The following is a 23,849-nucleotide window of genomic DNA, read 5'->3' as shown; positions in this document are numbered from 1 at the left end:
TATAGACACTAAAATAATTGCCCACTTTGGCAAAATAAAAATTAACCTAAAAGCTTATTCAAATTAGACACGCTAATTACATAATATTCTACTAGTAATGCAAAGGTTAAACCAATTTTGACCCATTAAAAGCAAGACGACCTGTCATGAAAAATGTATAAAGCTGAGAATATCATATTTCATTAAAGTACAACTAAAATTCCGGGGTCGGTTTGTGGTATTATTTACATATTTTTAACACTAAAAACAGAGACCGTGTCATAGCTGAGATATTAAGCAGATCATTTATACTTTAACAATTATGCTTTGAAAAATACACTCTAATGGAAGATTCCACCACTCCCAATAGTGGCAGGTAATTTTAACCATCTACTCCAGAAAAAGAAATATACATAGCTCAGAAATATGATTAATCAGCTATTTCCGGCGGAAACTTTATGCGGATACATCGATAAATGTTGTATGAGCGACAAGAATGCTTCTGAAACGAACCTACAAGTTTTGATCACCAGATGCTGTTTTTCTGCTCTAAAATCATAGTCTTAATAATAGGAGTGATGCCACAGTAGATACTGCCAGAGCCCAGAAACAAGAACTCGATAAGCCTTGATCTCGAACAGCCTGCACCATGCACATAAAAAGCCAGGAAAAAGAATTCGTGAAACATTTGTTGTGGATTATGTTATGCAATTCAAATTATGACATAAAATCAATCAAGAGATAATACTCATATCGATCACAATCATCAACTTCAGAAAGAATAGCGATAAAACCATCCATTTAACGTGTATCTGGCTATTATTCATCAATCACGTCCTATAAACCATTACATTGATTTATATATATCTATATCATATTTGATAGTGAATGTGACTTATATATATCTTAACATACTATCCATGTAGAAATCATCACTCAAAAATTGTTGAGGATTATGTTATGCAATTCAAATAACGACATAAATTATAGAATCAATCATGAAAGAACACTCATATGGGTCAAAATCATAACTTTGGCAAGACCGACACAGAACAAACCATTCATGTAACCGGTATCAGGCTATTAAAGGATTCTTTATCCCAGAGTGTAGAAAAAAATTAAAATTCATAGCTTCGGTATCAGGTCATTGAAATAGTTATATACGTCAATTTATATGTCCTTAATGATATCCGATGGTGAATGTATCTACCTATTTCTAACATAATATCCATGTAGAATCATAACTCCGTAATTTTATATTCCAGTGCAGTTAGCAATCTAATATATTTATTATATCTCAGAATTCATCTGCTACATTCAAGCTAAAGATGCTTAACGACACCACTTTACAAAACAGCTAACAATTTCTACAAGAAAAAAAAACAAAAAGTATAGAAAATAAATAATATGAACTAATTAACTAAAGCTATAACTGCCTAGGAAACCAATTATACCGAGTACAGCTACAAACCGAAAAAATGCCTGCTAAGATTGTAAAAAGTCATTTTAAAAGGAAAGAAATAACATCCTCAAGACAGCTGAACAACTCAAGCCTAACCTAAAAGACCAGATAAATTATGTTATAGCAATTCAAAAAAGAAAAGAGCTGCAAACTCATTACAACGACATGATAAACAAAATAATACATTTACATAATTAACATGTTAAATCTTGATCCAATTTGTACAAATTTCAACATAGATCCATTCAATCGCAAGACCATCAGTTGACCAACTAAAATCATGTTTGCTAGTGTAAAAATTATCATACCTTAAAAGAAAAAAGGGACAGTTCAGCGGACGAAGATTTAAGTCCGTGAAACCCGACATCATATGAAATGGTTCCGTCAGGCTTGAACAACCCAAAATTCCTCTCAGAAGTTGGCCCAGGCTTCATATCCTCATTAAAAATTGCAAAAACATATGCCTTTACTACCATTTTCGGTCTGAAAGGAGTGCCTTTCTTTTTTGCAAGCCTTTTACGCAGATTAAAGTTGTATGTTCTTGCATTATCAAATGTTGCAGCAGCTTCGTTATCATCTCCGCGTGAAGCCCAACCAGTCTCGGTAACTATCACTTCCATCTTCTTAATTCCAGCATCTTCCAATGCAGCATAGGCCGCATCAATCTGAGCATCAAGCATGTTATCATAGTGAAGATCAGTTTTCGGATCATATATACCCTCCGTCTTCTGAAAAAGTGCATAGTTGATATCGATATTCTCTGGATCGCCCATGTAGTCCAGGAATGGATAAGCATTCAAGCAGAATGGAGAACCAATTTGAGCAAAGAACTGCAAGAGCGGTTTCATAAATTGAGCAACATTTTCTTTAAATACACATGAAGATGGCGGGTAGGAATTAGCAAAAACATTCTGTGAATGTGCTGTAGTAATCTGAACTATGTCAGCTAAATGAAGTTTATTTACGGCATTGTAAATATTTTTAACTGCACCGGGAAGAGCTGCCCAGAGTTCATAATCACCTCCTCCTAAAATTTCATTTCCGACAGCAATCCCCCGAATACTCGTCTTGGGAAGGAATGCCTGCACATTTTCTTTAACCCAACTCATGGCATTGCTTGCATTAGCACTCATATCTTTCACGTATCCATTTGGTAGCCCTACCACAAGTTCAAGTCCCGTACCACTAAATGCTTTGAGGACACTGTGATCAGCATCATAAATCCGAACGTTCTTTATTTTTGCAGCCCTGAGAAGTGTGGCTACTTTATCTGGTGAAGGTATATTATCGGCAATTCTTCCATAATTTATTCCATATGTTCCGGTAAATGCTTGCACTGTTCGAGGTGCTGCCAGCACAAAACAAGAAAAAAAAGAAACAGTTCGATTAGCTAAATGATCACTAGTTTAGAGAGTATGTAATAATCAAACACAATAGAAACAACAAGCTCAAGCTATGTAGCACCAACACTTCATTTAATCCACGTTTCCCATTTCGGAAACTTGACGTTTCGGACATGAAACTTCATTATAAATCGTTTTTCCGTGTCAGTGTCCATGCTACCTCAAGTGAACCCTAGATCGAACTAGTCATGTTTCGTGGAGTCAATTATGACTAAACACTAGGATTTTGTATGTTTGCAAGGAAGAAAGGCGCATATATTCACCTGTTTTCCCACTATATCATTGATAACACTTCACTGAAAGAACTACAGATTTATGCTCTACTTTAAATTGACAAAACACAACATGCTAATAACAAAAGTATATATTATTCTTTTCTGAGATGCAATATAATGAAATTCGGAAGACAAAAAAAAGATCATTAAAATGGACTAGAAGAGGGTTTCATTACAACTCCAAAACATTTCATCATGTTCACAAACTACAGAAAGAGAATCAAACTAATCATCCATGGGCACAGAGCTTTACTAAATTACATCTCATAAACATTATATGAATCAATTCATTAACCATAATTCCCAGTAAAATTCCACAAAATTTCCTCTACTCTTTTGTAATCTAAACAACAAGATGACCTAAATGACCCAAAAACAGTAAGGGAAACCATAAATGGAAACAAAAAACTTCCAGTTGACTGTAGTCAAAACACTTTCAAACCATCAAAAGCTAGAAAAACTGATCACAATTGAAACACAATAAAAATCCATCCAAATTGATCCCATTCCATCAAAATCAAAGATCAACCAAAGCAAATCACAAACAAATATAAATCAATTCAAAACCCAGAAAAAAATTCCAACTAAGTACAATTAAAGAGAAGAGAAAGTACCAATGATCGAAGCAAAGAAGAGGCACAAGAAGAAGAACCAATAAATACTGTAACAGCTTTTCATTTTCTTTAGTAAAAAAGGAAAAAAAAGAATCAAAAATTAAATAACTTTTCTTTTAGATGATAACAGAAATTGTTTTGAGAAAGAAAATCCAGTTACACAATTGAAATGCTGGTTCTTGTTCTTGTTCTTGTTCTTGATCTTGATCCTCCTCTTCTGCTGCTTCTGATTGCATGCCATAAGACATCAAAAGATAAAGATTCGAACATTTTCCACTTTCTATAAACTAAAAATTCCAACTTTTTCACTCTTCTCCATCAAATTTTAAATCTTTCCTTATATATATTGTGTATAATCTATAGTATTTCAAAGAAAATATACAATCTTTAAATACAAAATCTGGGTTAATAATTGCAGACTGAAACAAAATAATTTGGTTTTGGCGGTCGTTTTCTTGGAGACTTTTTGAGTTGGTGTTAGTGTAAGGTAAGTGGGGGTTTTGTGTGGGCTTTAGTTTTGGTTTGTTCAATTTTATATATTTTATTAACTTATTTAGTAATTAATTTTCAGTTCTTGTCCTTGTTGAAGTATTGGAGTCAATTTATTTTTCAAAATGTATAAATTTGAATTTCAAAATGTTTACGTTGTATTTTGACCATGTAAATCTAGGTTTTAAAAATTTCTCACTGAAATACTGATAGTTTAAGATTGAGGTTTCCAATTTAATTTGTAAAGATCTAATTCTACATGCGTGGTAAAAGCCAATTAAAACTTCTTATCATTTATCTCTAGCTCAAGTGGTAAGGCATTTAAGATGGATATTGAACTTGTCAGATCACTCAATTTTTTTTTGAAATTATAAAAAAAATATCAAATTAAAATGTTAAAAAACGATATTAAGTTTAAAATATTAAAAAAAATTACTAACTTTTCAAATTATATCAACGAGAAATCACCCGAACTAAAACAAATTGACCTTTTGCATTTTTGTTTACATGACATACCAGGGGATATTAAACTCTCTGAGTCATTAAGTTATTTCAATATTTTTAGAGGAGGTCACCGTCTTAAAAGAAGGTCATTAAATTTATCGCAAATTACAAAACGGGTACTGAGTTATACCATTTTGTTAAAAAATGATACTGAATTATACACCTTTTTGTAATTATGGGATGCCACGTAGGATAAAATGCAAAAGGTTTGATGCGTTTTGCCTCGAGTGACATCCCGTGATATAATTTGATAATTTAGTGACTATTTTTTAACGATTTGACACTTAGTATCCTTTCTGTAATATTGGAATAACTCAGTGACCTAGAGAGTTTAATATCCGCATACCAGGACTACAAAAGTATGTATAATTTAATATCTTTTTTTTAACAAAAAGTATAACTCAATACCCTTTTTGTAATTCGCGATAAACTCAAGGACCCTTTTGTACAACGGTGACCTTCCGTCATAATAAAATCAAAATTGAGTGACCTTTATTTAACGATTTGAAACATAATACCCTTTATGTAATTTTGAATAAACTAGATAACCTAAAAAGTTTAATATTTCATTTAAGACTAAAATAAAAGACTACATGAATGAAGACGAAAGATTAAAAAAAATAAGATGGAAGACTATGACGTCGGATGCAGCATCGTTCCGTCAAGACGACTCAAATTGTTAAGCAATGCATATGTTGATAATGAGATAATTGTAGTTTGTAAATAATAATTGTTGTAAATGTTAAGTGCCTATATCTATCTAACGTCTAGCTCGGAGAAAAAAAATTAATATACTTCTTTTGTTTCAATTTTTTTAAAACACAAAAAAATAAACAATTGGTTTATCCGCGAAGTATCTTGTCGACAAAAAGAGAACAAATTGTTAGATTGTTTGATAGACAACACACTAAAAACCTCTCATATCTCTCGTGAAGGGACATTAATATCTAATTCTTTAACTGTAAAATCGTTGTCTCCTCGTTTGTATATATACATTTTTATAATTTATTTTTGAAGGATAATTTTTTTATATATATTTGTTTGGTTTTTGGTGTACATTTTTATAATCGTTGTCTCCTTGTCTTCTCTTTTGAGATTTTTGGTGAATTGTGGGTACTATAGTGAGGCAAATCTATGGAAACAAATAAAAAAAGTAACATTCTCTTAACCATTAAGCATCATTTATTATTTTACCTTCAAAAAACAAATATCAATCGTTTTCTTAATTATTTCATTCCATTTTTAAATTATATAATTATATTTTAATGACTTTAGAAACCTCAAAAGAGAAGGTGTCTTACTAGCTAATATTATTATTAGCACTACCATATAAAATGTGACCCAAAAGGTTAATCTTTAGAGGTGGCATGAGGTAATGGTGTTCGATCGTAAGAGTATGGCCTTTTTTGATTGCCAATTGCCATCTTACACATCACATTAAGGGAATCTTTTACTTTCTTACGATCCTCTCTTTTGTTAAACTCCATAAAAAGGGTTGTAAGGCAATTAAATTAGCAATATATTGAACTAATTAAGCAACTAAATTAGAGTTAAGTGATGGCAATAGCTAGCAGGTGGAGCAACTAACAAATTCACCCTCTTCAAACTGTCCCAACTTCATGGATGTCCGCCTCACCATCCCATTTGATAATCTATCTTTTTGACGAGGTAAGCTTCTCAAAATGAAGCTACGTACTTCACAAATGATTCTTTTAATTTTATCAACCATATCTTTTTATGATCTGACTAGCACGACAAAATGATAACGATTCGAAACGGACATCAAAACATTATAATTTTAAAAGATAAATAATGAAACATAATTTTTTGTCAAAATTTGAAAGACAAAATTAATTTAGATTGCTTATTAAAAGGCAGTACATAGTTCGATGAACACTTGAATACTTAAATTAGCATTTTGAAATAGTAGCAGCCTATAAACTTAATTGAAGATAACGAAAATTCGGATGTGCACAGTTCAGGAAAATTTGGGGATTGGTAAATTTCCGGAACCGTACTAAATGTCGTGAATTGGTAAAATAAAATCTTTAGAATCTTACTGTAAATCGGTTTGGTTCGGTCTGAGAATTATATTTTCTGTACGGTTCGGTTCGAAGATCCGGTTCTAACGTTTCCAACAGTTCAAAGATTTAAATCTTTGATCTGAACCATTTATGAACATCACGGCAAATGAATTAAAACATTTATAACTCCCACATAAATAAGGAACTGTGCTAGCTATAAAATGAGAATTTGATAAAAAAAAAATATAGAATAAAGATATACAAACAAGAACTCATCCCAGAAAAAAGGTTCGGTACAATTCGGTTCGAAAATCACTAAGACTACGAGTATTATATTAAAATAATAATATAAATTAATTTTTAGAGATGCATAACCGAATACTAAAATTACAAGACTATTACATTAAAATCAAAAAGTTAAATAGTTAGATGTAAATTCATATTTTAAAAATAAAAATTAAATAAAACCAAAGGCATTTGTAGTTTGAAATTTCACCAAATCCATCACCATCTTTGAAATAGAGGATTCATCTCAAAGAAAGATAACTATAGAGTGTGAAAAAAAGCATTAACCCTACTACCTCTTACCTGGCCGAGTTTGTTATGATGTGGCCGAGTTTGAAGGTGATGGCGTGTTCCATTCGGTTATTTTTTTTGTTAGGTGCGTGATATACAGAGGCGGTATTCGTAGGGTGCCAAATATTTCCTTATCGGACGTTCCATTGTCAGAGAATCTCTTGTCAAAAGATCCTTGGAGTTCTTTATTCCAATACCTTAGGACCGAGTTCAGGCATATTGGTTTGATTCCTTCTCCGGGTTTAAGACACAACATTCCGACTTGAATTAATCTCGGGTAGTCTGGATCTAGGAAAAGCGGGCCACTTTAGGTTTTGGAGCCGGAATAAGAAGATGTAGGCTCTTGATTTCGGATGTTACGGCCGAGACTGGGCTATGACAATTTTGTGTCTAATTCTTGGATTTTTGCAGCTGTTTCGTCTATATTATGTTATCAATTATCTATTTGACTTGGAATATCATATTCAAATACATTATAGCTATAATTAAAATTTATGCAATTCAACCAAAAAGTAAAAAATTCCAATAGTCTCACTAATTTTTTTTTCGAGAGAGCAAAGTAGCAAATTTCTAAAGCAAAGAAAATAGATGGACAAGAATACCCTTGAACATTGAAAGAAAAACTGATTAACTCATTCTGAGATTTCTGTAATTTATCATTTTTATTCAGGAATTCCTAATTCAAAAAAGTCAATCGTTTCAGTTTTTATATTTGCCAAATTTCAATTTTTATATTCCTTTTTATGTTTTTCCAGTCTCTTCTACTTATAATTTGTTTTTCAGACACAAAAAAAAGGCATGAAAATCAAAACTTTTCAAATACAGTTGATCCTCTAATAATTAATATACATGGTGGATCAAAAATTTATTAATTATTAGAATTATTAATTTATTAAATTTGTATAAAAAAATTATAAAATATATTTTAAAATATCTGCATTCGTATATCTAATATTAATATTATATTATAAAAAAGCTAACTAAATAAACTTCACAATCACTTAATATATAAGAAATAATTTTATATTCAGTTCAAAAAATATCAATTTGATATTAATCAAAAAATAATTATCAAAAAGTTATATAAAATAAAATAATTTTAAATATCTTTTTATATTAGAGATGCTTTACTTACTTTTACTTGTTCATTTAATAACTTCCCTTAAAAAAATTCAAATAAACAAGAAAGTCATAGTTTGAGGTATTTCAGCTTCCATCTTATGAATTAAGGTTAGTGTTGTCCCAAATAAATCATCAATTGTTATATATTTTTTTAAAAAAATCTCTCTAATAATCAATATTTCTACAGAGTATATTTTTAATTTTATTAATTATTAAATAATAGAATTATTAATTATCCGAAGTGGAGCGAAGCTGGTTCCCCCAATTTTTTATTAATTATTACAATTATTAATTTATTGAATATTAACTATTAGAGGGTCTACTATATAGGGATTTGAAAGACAATGTTTTTGGAGTAGGGTTTTTTTAGTAAAAGAAGTAAAATACCGGGACTTCAAGATGGATTTTGCCAAAAAAAATGACTGGATCAGATTACAAAATCCACCAAAACCTTATCCTCTACTACAAACACTTGCAAAACTATCAATCAATACCTCTAATTTTCCCACCAAAAAACAAAACTTACGAGAAACACAATCAAAATCACTAAAAAAACTCAAGAATGGCATCATCATTTCTCTCAACTGCAAATTCATTTATCTCCACCAATTTACCCTCCTCATCATCACCGTCATCTTCACTAGCACCATCTTTATCAATTTGCACACAGAAAAATAATGCAAAGAAACAAATAATATTATGCAAAGCTTTGAGTGATAAGTCACCATCTTCTCCAAATTTAACTAAAAGAAATCTTTCAATTTGCTTCATTACTGGCTTTGTGTTCTCATTGACTAGTAGAGGTAATGCTGCTATATTAGAAGCTGACGAGGACGATGAGCTTATGGAGAAAGTCAAAAGGGATCGACTCAGGAGAATTGAAAGACAAGGTGTTATTAATTCATCCAATAAAGAGAAAGGTTAATTCTCCTTTATTATTTAATCATGCCATGTTAAATTATATTTCACGGAAACTTGTCGTTTTCCATTTTTTGTTTGAAGATTTATACTTCCGTAAAAATACTTGTATGATTCTAGTTTACCGTGTAAGATTATAAATTATCTATTAATTACGTGACATTATTGAATGTAATTAACAAATCAATAGATACCACATTTATTGATGATGGTTAATGCTCATTATAGATTGCTTATCATGTCCAAATCCAATAATGCCACAGTGCCACATAATTAGGTTCATGTAAGTATTTTTTTTATATTCCCTGCAAGGCTGCAATATTGATGATAAGCAGAACCCATGTTTTATGTAATCTTGATTTAAGTTGATTTTCATGTTTTGTTCTATTAATAGCGTCATAATTAATGGTAAGATATGAACTTTGGTGCAGCGTATTTGCAAGATGTAGTATACAAGCTGAGCAAAGTAGGCCAAGCCATAGAAAACAATGATCTATCTGCAGCAAATTCAGTTCTTGAGGGAAAAATTGATACAGATTGGGTCCAAAAGGCAAATTTAGCTTTATCAAAGGTAAAAAGCAAGTCTGTGGTTACAGTTACACATTGGCTCCACATGATAATAAAGCTTTAAATACGAGTCTAGAATCGTCTGACGGTTAAGTCATCTAACGCTCAATTACGATAATTAACAATTCGGAGTCTGATTTGTGTTTTGTGTTATGGAAATTAACAGCTGAGCAACAGTCCTGAAGAGAAGGATCAAGTGGATACCTTTAATTCATCTCTAGCTTCTCTGATTTCATCAGGTATTGTTTAGTAAAACCTGACACTGATGTTAATTATTACTATGAATTTCTAAGAATAGAACACATCTCAACTTACAAAAACATAATTTGATTTTTTGCAGTTGTGAAAAACGACATTGAATCTTCCAAAACAGCATTTGTGTCATCAGCAACAGCATTTGAGAATTGGACAACCTTAACAGGGCTTGTTGGTCAGCTAAAAGGTCTTTAAGGAGAGGCTGTCTTATGTCTTTTTTTTTCCTTCAGAACTTTCTGTTTTTGATGTTTCTTCAACCCTTCAACTGAATTACTTTAATGAAAATGGCAGAGAAAAAGAAATAGATAATTCTCAACATCATGGTCATAAATCTGCAGAAGCAACTTATTACAAAGTGTGTAGGTGATTATGTTACCACCATCTGAGATATGATTCATACTAGTATAATGACCGAGTTTAGCAATGAGAAGCTGCTATACATCTAAACCTGTTACTCTATATTAGAGCAATGTCTAAATTAACAATCAGGGTGGGGTGGGGTGGGGCAGGTAGCTACTGTCGTCTGACGATCTGTGCAATCTAAAAGGTCAGCAAAGGATGACAGAGAAGAAGCCACCTCTAATTAATGTACTAATTCAAGCTTTCGCATCACTGCCGCCACTTCCATTTGCAATTACCTCTCCTTGTGTCTTCTCGTTCACCTCCTCAAAACCTGTGAAATCGAGTGTCTCGTTCACACTATTCAGTATTCCTTTATCCTTTGCCTCTCCTATTGACTCGGGAATATTCGAGTCATGTTTCTCTTTGTCCACTCTATCCTTCTCATTAACAGGTGTGTTGGCTTTATCTTCTTCCTTAGAAACATTTTCTTTAGGTGCATCACCCTCTGGTTGTTCCTCCTTTTCTTGAACCTTTTCGTCCTCTACATTTTCCATTTCTTTTTCAGGTACTCCTGAAGTTTCAGATGTTCCAATTGAGTGCGCAGGCTCCACTTCGCCTTTTCCTTCTTCAATTTCATTAGATTTATCAACATTTTGATCAGTTTTAACTTCTTCAGTAGGGTTTACTTCCATTTTAGTATCACCGTCTTGTGGCATACTTTTGTTCTCATCCTCCTTTCCAGCATCTACTTCTGCACCGTCCTTATCAGTTTCAGTCGTCTCCTCAGCTGCTTCCGGTGCAGTTTCAGTTTCTTCGTTCTCTTCTTCATAAGCAGAAGATTTCCTGCCTCGCTTCTTTGCAGGTTCACTTTTTGGGGCTGGAGCTTCCTTTTCCTTCCCGCCGCTCAGCCTAGCCGATCGCCTAGGGGTGTCAGTACTGCCCCAGTTAAACTCAGATGCAGCTGGACCCCCAGGATGTTTTTTGAGATACTGCTCCAACTGTCTTTTGCTAGTGATTTCCTCTCCTTCTGGAGCAGTGAATACAATCTTACTTTTCCTAGGTGTTCCACTCTTCTTGCCAATAAACTGCCGGGTAAACCATCAAATTACAAACTAATTAACTGAAATTATTGCATGGAAAAACATGCAGGATAAGAAATTTCAAATCTAATCATATTCTAATCAAAGGTCCAAGCCTTAGGTACAGCTAAATACACATTGCAGACGGCCATTGATAAACTTCAGGAAAAACATTTCACAGGACAAAAATGTATTTTACGAACTACAGCTATAAAATCATATTCAAGTAGATGTTGCATCAACTGCTTTCTGCAAACCAAATATTCAAAATTGTAACCTAATATTTTTCTTTTTAAGATATTTTAAAAATATACATGTTGACCTTCTAATTCTCATTAGATGGGATTGTCACAACATATATATAGGTATTTAAAGTAGCTGGACTACTTCTAGTTATCAAGTTACTCGGCTGATCATTGAAGGTTTAAGGAAATAATTTATTTAAGCTTCCTGGATGATAAAGATATGGAAATAAATTAATAAGTTGAATAATCTGTAAAAACGAAAAAGCTCCCTAACCTTCCTCCAACTTTCAGTTGTGAGACATGAAAGTAACCCCTGGCTCCATGATGTCCAATAGACATCATCCATAACAGGCATGTTCATGCCTTGGGGAAGTAATCAAATTTCTTTGCAGAATACACCGCATATTAGAAAACATAAAAAAAAGTATCTAAAGAGTCAGATATACAACTGAAAGGTTTGACAAACACACGAGATCAGAAGATAATTGCAAAACTGGCCAATACTATGTTAAAGAAATCCTTTAAGACGAGTTGAAAAGTTTCTGTGCTAGTTGGCCTTGTTCATGGATCGAGACAAGATGAAAGACGTCCTTTAGAAGAATGGAAGAGACAAAATGAAATTTCTGCCATAACAGTTTGCTGCAGCTCAAGCAGAAGAAGATCAAATGTAGATGTACTTGGATACATGGTTTATACAGTAAGAGTACAAGATAGAATAGAATGCTATGATTCCAATTCATGATACAGCTTGATGACGCAGGATCTAGGGTGACAAGTAACTAACTACAACGAATTCAAGAAATTAAAGAACCATATAGGAAGGAAGATCACATAGATAATTCCAAGATATCAATACTGGCTACCCATCCTAAAAAGGAATGTTGTCATTTGAATCTTAGGCGAATGAGAATTTAAGGCCTTGATCAATTAAACATTTTCATTTAATTGTGCCCATAAAATGTTCCCAAGTAAATGCAATCTTAACCTACTTTAGCAAGAAAGAAAAAGAAAAGGAGACTCCTTGCCCAAATCAGCTGAGACTTCAAAAGGGTGACTAGGAAGATAAATCGAAATCAAGTTGGCTAATACAATTTCCCACACCTTCACTTCCTGAAAGTAGTAGGTTGTTGAGTAACAATTTATTCGCATAAGCAAGGAAAAATGAGGAAATCACAAGGTGACAGAAAGTTCTCCTTTTATCAGCTGACCCAGAAAGAATTAAAATGTAGCCTAAACACCGGATATAGCTAACTTTGGAAACTGAGGAAAATTTTGATCACAATAAACTGTTCCATCACCGCTTACATGCACTTCTTAATTAGAGTATATAGATGGCCAGATACAGAATAGCCAAGCACATGATGCCTGTAAAAGCAAATGAAATAAACGCCATATTCAAAGGTGCAGCTAATGGATTTTTGATTCCTCTTGTTTTAGAAAACATGTAATCCTGGAGTTTATTTTCCATGTTCTAGCAATAACACTGTGTTGCTTTGTAAGATAATGAGAAATACTAATTTAATACCATATGTCAACCAAACATACAATGACTAATGCAAATTTTCATCCTTAACCAAATAATCTCTTAGCCAATGACTCTGGTGTTTAATGACAGTGATCCAACTCCCATATATGGAATTTCTTACCCTTTTCCCCCTAAAGAAAGGATGGAAAATAAATTGTTGGAGAGAATGTAAGAGATGGCAGATTGGCCTAGAAAAAACAATCAGATCTACTTTCGTCACTTTGTCCTTTTCAAGGATGCAAGTCTCATTTATAACTCAAAAAAAGTTTGGTCATGTCCTAATTAAATTCTCCCAAGCAAATAAAAGAGTAAAAAAAACAAAAGTGAGCCCCACAAACCGGTCAGAAATTAATCGCATCACGTAGACTTGAACTCGGCTAAAAAAAAATCAACATCGACAGCACAACAAAGCAAAATACTGAAATAAATAAAACGCCACTAACATGATGAAGGCCTTAGGAGCAACAAAAAGATGGAACCACTAATCAATTTAAAAGATACTGATAAAAGAATCACTTATTCAGCAGATTGTACGCAATTTTCTATTATTATTAAAACTTAAGAGCTAAAAGAATGTTAGTTAAGGGGAAAAATATAAGTAACATAACATTATCCAAATGACATGGAACAAATTAGTATCAGAGCATATGTTACAGTTCAAAATTAGTCAAAAGCCTATAATTGATTATACTCTAATAAAGGGTTTACAATATCAGAAATCAAAAGTAGTACAACCCAGAAAACTACAAAAAATTCAAAACAAACTGACCTAATCAGATCGAAAATTACTAATGTTTTCAACAGAACCCAGAAAAAAAGCACAAAGAACATAACAAACCCTAAGCAGAAAATTACACCCCAAAAAGAAAAGGAAAAACCACCCACCAAATAATTTGAAAACCCCTCAAGCAATTCAAGCTAACATTAAAAAAAATTAACATTATCACAGAAAAATTAAATGAGAAAGAAAATAAGTAACCTTCTTCTTCCAGCCAGAAGGGGCAGGAAGCTCTAAAGAAAATTCCTCATTTGTTAACAGTGTCTCCTTCTCCATTTTCACCTGCAATTTCAACAAATTAATTAACACAAAATTTAAATCTATTAACATTTCTAAAAGAAACAACTAATTATATAATCTATTAAACAACTAAATAAAATAAAACCCACATGCGACTGTTGAGTTATATATTAACAATTTCTTCTTCTTCTTTTTTCTATTATGTTCTTCTCTCTTCTTTTTATTTTCTTGTAGTTGCGAAGCAGGAGATAAAACTGATTTTTTTTGTGAACAAAAAAATTATCTGTTTGAGATTTGTGATTAATGTGTTGGGTATTTTTGGAGTGTGACGGTGCTTCATTTGAACGACACCTGTTACCATTGAAGAGCAGTTAATGGTTTGGATCATGCCGTTACTATGTCGGCCGTCATAATAGTAATGCTCTTTGGTTGTTAAATCATTTTTTGTGATATAGTTATTGTTTTCGGCTCAATACATTATTTAATCCCTAAGCTTTATCATTTCGTTTCGTACAAGCTCTAAACTAATTTTATAATCTATTGGACTTCTTAACTACTCCCTCCGTCCCACTTTAGAAGTCCCATTTGACTTTACACACAAATTAAGAAAACATTAATTATTCTTATTTTTTCATGTTTTTTCATATTTTGCCCCTATTAATGATAGTGGAATTTTTCATAGAACTCTTTTAAGATAACTAAAATAAGGGTAAAATTGGGTATTCAATGAAAAAATACTCTAAAAATAGTAATGAGACTTTTTAAATGGGACATCTCAAAATAGAATATGGGACTTCTTAAACGGGACGGAGGGAGTATTTTTTTTCTATTTAATCTCTCAACTATATTATTTTTCTATTTAACTCCTTAGCTATTGTTTTACCTACTGTACATATAAATTTTAAAAATTTATTCATTACCTATTTAAAAATACAATTATTTAATTTTCAACCATATTATAATGACATATAATTTTTTAAGAATATATTTATTTAAAATTTTAATAATATTTTAGTAAATTGTTGACGACAGTAGAAATTAGAAAGAAAATGGTAGAAATAAAAAAAAATTAAAGTTGATCAAATAATTACATTATATTACTTTTTAAACATGTAAATATTTTTTCATATTTCAACAATAAATATATAAATTAGCGATACTATAGTTTGATTAACTATATTTATAAATGTTTTTTGGAGTTTGTCTCTTTTTATTAACGATATTTATAAAATAAATAAATTTATTATATGTTGATAATATTAAAATTATGTTTAATTGTTTAAAAAATTATAAATTTTAGTATTTCATAAATTTAACTCGAATTTTAATTTTAGAAATTTTGAGTTGCAATTTCAAACTTTTTAAATCAATTACGAATTTTTTAAATTTCTGTTTTATTGCAAAACATGCTAACATTCATGATTTTTAAAAGCAATTAATCCTTAAATGGATTTTTAAATAATATATTAAATACATCACTTTTTATTTTAAATATAAAAAACATATTTATATCTTTTTTAAAATTAATACATTGTGTGAGAGGTCAAATGGGTAAAAAAAAATAGATGTTCAGTGGGAAAAATATTTAGTTAAGGGATTAAATAGAACAAATAGTATAGTTTGAGGGATTAAATAGTAAAAAAAAATAGTTAAGAGGTTCAATGGAACACGAAATTAATTTAGAACGGAAACAAAGTGATAAAATTTAAGGGTTAAATAATATATTAAGCCATTATTTTTTTAATAATTTATGGTATACTTATAAAAACAAGTAATGACCCAAAAGATGAAAAATCATAGGAAAATTCGATAACTGTCAAAATAAAAAATTCTAAATACACCAGTTTGACTAAAATATTTTTCTTTTTATCAAATTTATTGAAAAACAAGAATAAAGTACAAACATGCAAGTCATGTAACAACAAGCAAATACATGGTCTCATAAATAGTCTAATTTACAATGTAATATGAAACAATAAAAAAATACAAGTAAAAGATAATAATAAAAAAAATTAAATCAAAATTTCGCTTACAAACCATTTTGGCACACAACAAAGAACAAAATTTCGTTGGTACGAGTGTCTTAACTTGAATCTCGTCCGACTATACCGATAAATCGTTTGATCTTTTAAAGCTCCAAACTTTTCAAACATATTCTTCACATTGAATCAACTAGTTAGAAAACTATCAACAAACATTAAAAACAAACAACCAAATTAAAATATAGAAGAAAAACTTCAATATTTTAAGGTTTAAGGAACATCATCTAAATAAGAAAATATTAACATGCAAGTCAAAAGGGCTTCAAAAATTCTTATTTGGATCATATATTCGTAACATGCAAATCAAAAAAAATTGAAAAAACAAGATTTAAAGAAAATCATTTAATTTACTTTCAATTTATTTTAAATTTATTTTCAATAAAACTCTTAGTTCGGTTAACTTTCCACTTATAAATTTTTATTTTTTAAAATTAGATTAATAAGTTTATTATAAATTTATTTTTGATATTATAAAACTTTAGTAGATTATTTTAGTTTAACTAAATTTACTTTAAATTAATCAGCAATTTACTTTTTTATAAAATTTTAAATTTAAAAAATAATTTACAATCAATTTACCAAGAGTTTACATTTAATTTATTTTTGATTTATAATTAGTTTACTAGTTTAATAAGAATTTACTTTTAGTTCATCAAAAGTTTACTTTCACTTGACATCTAGTTTATTTTCGGTAAAACGTTCACTCGTTTATTTCTAGTTTATTTTTAATAACTGAAAAATCTTAATTAGTTTACATTCAATAAATTCTTATTTGGTTTACTTTTATTTTACATTCAGTAAAATCTTAGTTAGTTAGTATTTTAGACCCTCAAAATTGAACAATTAGACTCTCATTGTTTTAAAATCAAACAAATAAATCTTTTTAACTTACTTTTTTGACAATTACCCCTCAATGTTTCAGTAAATATTTTATATATTAAAAATATTTTTAAACTTTTTTTTCCACATAATTATGAGAGACATGTCATCTATTAACGAGTGTTTCTAATGATGTTGGCAAAAGGGGTTACTTGTTCTATTTGAAAATAAAAAGGTTGAATTGTACTAAAAAAAACTGATCTGTATTTTTATAAAACCTACTGAGATTTTTTAATATCTCTTTGCCTAAAGGAGTCATTATTTACACTCAATCAACACATCTATTTTTGTCTTTTCTCGTAGATATATTATAGGCAAAAAATACAAAAATATTCTCAACTTTTTTTAAAAAATACAGATCAACCCTTTTACTTTTTTTGGAAACAATTAAGCTCTCGTTCTTTGAAAAGCGAACAGTTAAACCTTCATTATTTTAAAATTGAACAAATGTACCTTTTTAACTTACTTTTTGGACACTTGCCCACTCAAATTTTCAGTAAATATTTTAAATATTAAAATTATTTTTAAACTTTTTTCCTATATGATTATAAGAGACATATCAGTCATTTACGAGTGTTTCTAATGATGTTAGACGAAATAAGTTATTCGTTATATTTGAAAATAAAGAGGGTCTAATTGTATTTGAAAATGTAAAAGAGCTAATATGTATTTTCATAAAAACTACGAAAAATTTTTTATACCTTTTTTTTATATTATATGTAATGAAGAAAGACCTTAAGACGCAGGCACATGGCATCCTATAAAACTCGGTGACAAAGAAAAAAGAAAGGTTATTTGTGTCCATGAATTTAAGGGCTTATCAATGGACGCATGTATATTTATTTTAAAAAAGTTGCCCTAAAAAAAATACATGTTAATTTTAATTATTATTTTAGTTTTAAAAATTAACAAAAGTAAAAAAATAAAAAAATAAATTTTTTAATCACTGAAACTCATAAAAACATAATATATTTTAATTTATCCATGTTATGTGTAAGGAAAATGAGAAAATAAAACTTAAAGACTTGTTCTCTATGTAGCACGGAAACGGATACGGAGAAACGGCAAATTTTTAAAAATAAAGGACACGAAACGTGGGAGAAACGTGTAAATAATAAAAATATAAGGATATATTTATAATATTAGAAATTATAAAATACTATATATATATTAAATTTTATTTATATATTTATGCCAATTAATAAAAAAATCAAATATAATTAAATCCAACAAAAATAATATGTTATAGATAAAGTAAATAATAAAAATTGTGGGTAATTGATTCATAAAAATTATTTATTGAGGATATTTTAATTTATTTATAATTATATATTTTTTTTATTTATGGAAACGGCCCGAAACGTTTCTTTATGAGTTTCCGATAGTTTCTGAGAGTTTCCGGTTTCTAAAACGTTTTCGAAACGGGACACGCAACTTTGTCGAAGTTTCTGTGCTTCATAGCTTGTTCTTTATTTATTGTGCCATCAAGAATGATAAATTTTCTTGCATTCTCTACTTTTCTCATACATTTTTTTAACTAATTCTTTTTATTCCGTAGATATAGACAATTGTCGAACCACAAATATTTTTATATTGTTTTATAATTATTCTGTTTTTCTACTTGCTTATATGTTTTATATAATTATTCATTTGATTTTTGCTGTATCTAATTTTAGAACAACCATTTTAGTAAAAAAAAAATACATTTCTATATAATACAATTTAATAATAGCTTTCATCCAAAAGTACCTCACCTTTTCGACTTCGATTATATCTAAATTTTCAAATCGTCAATTTTATTCCAGTTCATAATTTTTAGTTTCAATTAACAAATTGGATTTTTTCAACTTGAAAAGGTTCACATTAGCTTTCATATATAGCACGTAGGCTAAATAAGCTCTTAGCATTTTAAAAATGTACGGAAATATTATATAATTTCAAATTTACAATTTAAATTTATATAGTTTAAATTCATGAATTTCAAATCTCCTTTTTGAATTAAAAAAATATGAAATATGAAATATAATATTTAAGTAATAATTCATTATAAATTTGATTTCTATTATTTCTAAATAGAGTTAAAAATTGAAAATAAAATAAAATAAATTGAATCAATGTTTTTTATTTTTTCAAAATCTATTGAAACAGTTGCTGGAATTTGTAACGAGGCTGAGTCGCGGACTAGGTCGCTCTCGTTTAGACATTTCGCGATACAGCTCGGTGGTGCAAAGCTGGCCAGTGTTTTAAAAACCGAACCGGTGAGGCCACCGGTTTCCGGTTGAACCGGTTGAATGACCGGTTTCCGGTTGAACCGGTTGAATGACTGGTTCAACCGGTTTGCTAAATTTAAAAAATTTAAAAAAAATTCTGATTCGCCGGTTTTTTACCGGTTCAATTCGGTCCGATCCGGTTCAATCCGGTTTTTACCGGTTCAATCCGGTTCAACCGGTCCAACCAAAAGATCCGGTTTTTCACAGTTTCAGACCACCACTGGCCGGTCCGGTCCGGTTTTTAAAACCCTGAAGCTGACAAGCAACCGCGCCGCCCATAGGATAAAACAGCCGGAAATACTACTGATCACTGTACTGTGATAGTAGCTCTGATAAACACTTTTGTAATTGCTCGTTTTTCTGTGTATTTTACAAATGAGAAAGTTTCAATATTTATAGGCAAAAGGAAAGAGCTGTTTAAAAGAGAAATGAATAGGTGAATAAATACTGAAAACGTTTTTATAATAAATAATAATAGTAACAGTAAAAAATGTTTGATCAGATAAAGGGATAGGTTTTATTTGAAAACAAAACTGTTACATAATTAAATAAAAAACATTTATTACGTATTCAAAAAATATAGTGCTGACCGGATCGAACCACCCAACTCAGACCAGGCCGAGCCGGCCGACCGAACGGACGACGTGCGTGGTAGATCGGGAAGGATTTAACTCCTACCCCGTTCACAAAATTGGATACCCCTTGGGGTCCAAACCCATATGAGAATTACCAGTATATAAACTCAATAACGTGAGTTCTCCTAAGCAATGTGGGAAAACCACAAAACTCTTCATATTCTCATTTCCACTAATAAGGCACTATTTTATTTATTTTTCAAATTCAATTAAATTCCAACAAAATCGAATAACATATTTGAACTCATTTTTTTATAAAAATATAAAGGAAATATTTGAATCTTTTTAGAGTGAAAAACGCCCATTTTTTTAAAAAAATGGATACAATTAAAAAATTAGAAATAAATTAAAGTAAAATTGACGATTTTAAATGTCTAGAATCTAATAGAAGAAAGTCTAAAAGATTTGGATGATTAGACCTTAATAATACGGTGGAATTCAATTAACAATATATAGACATATCCGAGAATCCTAGATCATGAAAAGAAAACAATGAGTACTCAACAATAAACTAAATGTGACCTACAAAAGCTGAATGCAACAAGAGAATCGATGGACCCTTATAATTATAAGATTCTTGATCAAGTAAAGGAAAAACCTAGAGATCAAAGAATTGAATTTGAATGAGAGTAGGCATATAATTGAGATTTGTAAATGTAATAATTGGTACAGAATATATACAAAGATGGATCAATGAGATTTTGCTTTATATGTCTTAATTAGTTGAGGACAAACCGAGTTGGGTATCATAAGGAAACACACATCACATGGTACTCATGCCAAATATTATACTTAGCATCAACATGATATATGCTTCTTTTGATCCATCACTTTCATTATTCACACACAAGTTTTCTGTTTATATCTTCGATATACAGTATATATCAATAGTCCGGATTTAACTGGTTCAAATTAGTTTTTAGGCTCAATCTACTGGCCGGAAATTGTTAATCCAAATTAATTTAGTAGATAAATCTTAAGAATTATAAACCGCTCGAACTATCCTCACATTTCGATAAGGGATGTTACACTTTGTTTTAATTAATATTTTATACTACTAGTGTCTATTTACGTATTCCATTGCATCGGGAGGACTGGATTGACCTAAAGCAGGAGCTACAGAAGTTGAAACAGAAAAGTATAAGATTAGAATATCTAAACCCTAAATCTACGAAAAGTTCATGATTAATTATTACATGTACTAAATAAATTAACACAAAAATAAATCTTAAAAGATTTGAAGCAACAAAAATACTTAATGCAGAATAGAAAGTGCGTCACAGAAGAAAAAAGATAACTACATAATGTAAATCCCAGCAAAGCTTTATGAGTTCTGAAAGAATAAAGTTCTCATCAAATTGCATTGATCAAAGCTGTGGTTGAAGAATTTACTTTTATGCAAGCTAGGGCATGAAATCTAAGACAACTGTTCCCAATTACATAATGTTCATCAAGATAAAATTTTATACTACTACTTTTTGATTCTTTAAAATAATTCAATTCATGAATATTCTTATTTTTTTAATTTGCATATTAATGAAAATATATAATGTTGCCGATTAGGAAATGACACCATAAAGAGCTTAGATTTTAAGTTTAGATTTCATACATATTCATCCGAAAATACAAGATTAATATTTATTTTTTCTAAATTCTAACTAAATCTTTTAATTTTTTAAATTTAGAATCTAATTTTAATAAAATTACGTTTTAATTGTAGCTAACTATTGAATTCAACATATTCATTCATTAAGTTAATTTTTTTTATTATATTCAATTCTAATCGGACTTTTAAATTTAGTCAATTCTACTCTAATTTTGAAAAGTAACTTTTAATTAAAAAATATTGTAGTTGGTTAGAAATGAAAAAAGTTAAAAAAAAAGTTTATTTTTTTTGTAAGCCAATTGAATAACTGATAGAACTGAAACATATGTTTATTAAATTTAGACTACAAATGACTAGGGGTGTGCAAAAACCGAACCGATCAAAACCAAACCGAAATTCTAATATTGGTTTGGTAATTTTGGTTAATATGATTTGGTTATGTTTCTGTCAACACAAAAATTTGATATTCGGTTTTTGATTCTGTAATAGCTTTTTGAAAACCGATTTAATCGAAAACCAAATAACAAATTTAAAAAAATTATATATAGAAATATATTTATTTGTACTTTTTATTGTTTATTTTTTAATATACCTAAGATATAATAAAATTCTTATAATAGATAAAATATACTAATATAAATAAAACAATATTAACCCATTATTTTTTAATTTTTCTAATCTAAAAAATAAAAAATATCGGTTTTTAATCGAACCGAACCGGAATTTTTCGACTTGATTTGACATGGGTTTGAACTTAAAGTGTGATTCGATTCTGTTTTAGAATTTTACCAAATTTCGGTGTTTGATTTGTTCGATTCGTGTGTTATTACACTTGTCTCATACAAGGCTCGACACGTGTGTGTGTGTATATATATATATATATATATATATATATATATATATATATATATATATATATATATATATATTATTGACTAAACTAGTAGTTTCTACCTTTTAATGATATAGCTAATATGCGACGAGCAATAATTTGACCAACTAACACATTCTATGATTTGTCTCAAAGACTGAACCTCAGACTCACAAAAATGATACAAAGTTGGATCGATGTGATGTTGAACTTGGTCTTTTGAAATACATGCAACTTTTTTTTCATTCTTGCTAAGTGGTATTTCCACTAACTCCTATAATGGCAATACCACTAATAATGCACTTTTGCTGTGAATTTCTTTGGATATTTTGTAGTTAATAGATAATGTGAGTTGATTGGCATAGAGTTAATACATTTTTCCAATTATTTGACGCAACGTACCACTAGTTAAGGTCACCATTGATCTAAGTTTAATGAAATTAAGGAAGATGGTTAATTGTGGGATATGAAGATCATCACTGTTTTTAGCATGCAATTCAAATTCCAATTTAGGACTTCTTTTGAGTGCGCATCTTCAGACTGTGGCTACCATAATAGGGTTTTTGATATTTGGGTGCCTCAAAGGCACCCAAAATTCTAAATCAGTGCCTCTTTCGGAATTAATTCCGAAAGAGTGCCTGGTCCCACCCGTTCCGCATTCTAGGAATGCGGAACAGGTGAAGTTCCGCATTCCTAGAATGCGGAACGGGTGGGCAGCTGATTAACTTTTGTTAATCAGCTGCTTAAGCACGTTCCGCATTCTAGGAATGCGGAACGTGCTTCCCCAATGATTGGGGAGACAGATTTGTCTCCCCAATCATTGGGGCTGCAATGATTGGGCACTAAATGCCCAATCATTGCAGAATTTTAATTTTAAAAAAAAATATCATTTTAATATACACTATAACTAAAAACAATTTAAAATAATAACGATATATTAATAATCGATTTAAATGCTTGTTTGATTTAACTGCTGATTTTAGCAAACATTTATAAAAAAAATACAAAAATTGACGATTTAAATATTTATTTTATTTAATTAATAATTTTAACAGACGCTTATAAAAAAAATAACAATTTTCACAAACGATTATAATATACTGAATATAGTAAACATACAACATATACTAAAATACAAAAATCGATAAA

The 23,849-nt window shown here is 30.0% G+C and overlaps 3 protein-coding genes across 4 annotated transcripts; 1 reads left to right on the top strand and 2 right to left on the bottom strand.

Annotated features, from left to right (window-relative positions):
• Positions 1-158: 158 nt before the first annotated feature.
• Positions 159-4,238, bottom strand: LOC126664713 (glucan endo-1,3-beta-glucosidase 14). Its single transcript, XM_050357228.2, has 3 exons — positions 3,734-4,238; positions 1,750-2,789; positions 159-621 (listed from the first exon to the last, which is right to left on the bottom strand). Exons 1-3 carry the CDS (start codon positions 3,795-3,797, stop codon positions 535-537), a joined length of 1,191 nt encoding a protein of 396 aa, XP_050213185.1. The 5' UTR covers positions 3,798-4,238; the 3' UTR covers positions 159-534.
• A 4,681-nt stretch (positions 4,239-8,919) lies between these two features.
• Positions 8,920-10,504, top strand: LOC126688045 (thylakoid lumenal 16.5 kDa protein, chloroplastic). Its single transcript, XM_050382613.2, has 4 exons — positions 8,920-9,368; positions 9,798-9,937; positions 10,100-10,172; positions 10,274-10,504. The coding sequence occupies exons 1-4, from the start codon at positions 9,011-9,013 to the stop codon at positions 10,381-10,383; spliced, it is 681 nt and encodes a 226-aa protein (XP_050238570.1). The 5' UTR covers positions 8,920-9,010; the 3' UTR covers positions 10,384-10,504.
• LOC126688029 (methyl-CpG-binding domain-containing protein 10-like) lies at positions 10,495-14,673 on the bottom strand. 2 transcript variants are annotated; one of them, XM_050382601.2, is made up of 3 exons: positions 14,547-14,673; positions 14,359-14,439; positions 10,495-11,615 (listed from the first exon to the last, which is right to left on the bottom strand). In XM_050382601.2, the coding sequence occupies exons 2-3, from the start codon at positions 14,431-14,433 to the stop codon at positions 10,785-10,787; spliced, it is 906 nt and encodes a 301-aa protein (XP_050238558.1). In that variant the 5' UTR covers positions 14,434-14,439; positions 14,547-14,673; the 3' UTR covers positions 10,495-10,784. The 2 variants fall into 2 exon arrangements, with proteins under 2 accessions (XP_050238558.1, XP_050238551.1); XM_050382594.2 differs by lacking the exons at positions 14,359-14,439; positions 14,547-14,673 and adding an exon at positions 12,129-14,349.
• Between the last annotated feature and the right edge of the window lie 9,176 nt (positions 14,674-23,849).

This window comes from Mercurialis annua, linkage group LG1-X, assembly GCF_937616625.2.
Source record: "Mercurialis annua linkage group LG1-X, ddMerAnnu1.2, whole genome shotgun sequence".
Taxonomy (NCBI): Eukaryota; Viridiplantae; Streptophyta; class Magnoliopsida; order Malpighiales; family Euphorbiaceae; genus Mercurialis; species Mercurialis annua.
This window is presented reverse-complemented; position numbering and strand designations above follow the sequence as displayed.

Coding starts and splice junctions, on each gene's coding strand:
- LOC126664713 (XM_050357228.2), bottom strand. CDS start 3,797: ATGAAAAGCTGTTACAGTATTTATTGGTTCTTCTTCTTGTGCCTCTTC. Junction 2,790..3,733: donor CTTCTTTGCTTCGATCATTG/GTACTTTCTCTT, acceptor TTGTGCTGGCAG/CACCTCGAACAGTGCAAGCA. Junction 622..1,749: donor TGTCCCTTTTTTCTTTTAAG/GTATGATAATTT, acceptor TGCATGGTGCAG/GCTGTTCGAGATCAAGGCTT.
- LOC126688045 (XM_050382613.2), top strand. CDS start 9,011: ATGGCATCATCATTTCTCTCAACTGCAAATTCATTTATCTCCACCAAT. Junction 9,369..9,797: donor TTCATCCAATAAAGAGAAAG/GTTAATTCTCCT, acceptor ACTTTGGTGCAG/CGTATTTGCAAGATGTAGTA. Junction 10,173..10,273: donor AGCTTCTCTGATTTCATCAG/GTATTGTTTAGT, acceptor GATTTTTTGCAG/TTGTGAAAAACGACATTGAA.
- LOC126688029 (XM_050382594.2), bottom strand. CDS start 12,215: ATGAACATGCCTGTTATGGATGATGTCTATTGGACATCATGGAGCCAG. Junction 11,616..12,128: donor CAACTGAAAGTTGGAGGAAG/GTTAGGGAGCTT, acceptor TTTACCCGGCAG/TTTATTGGCAAGAAGAGTGG.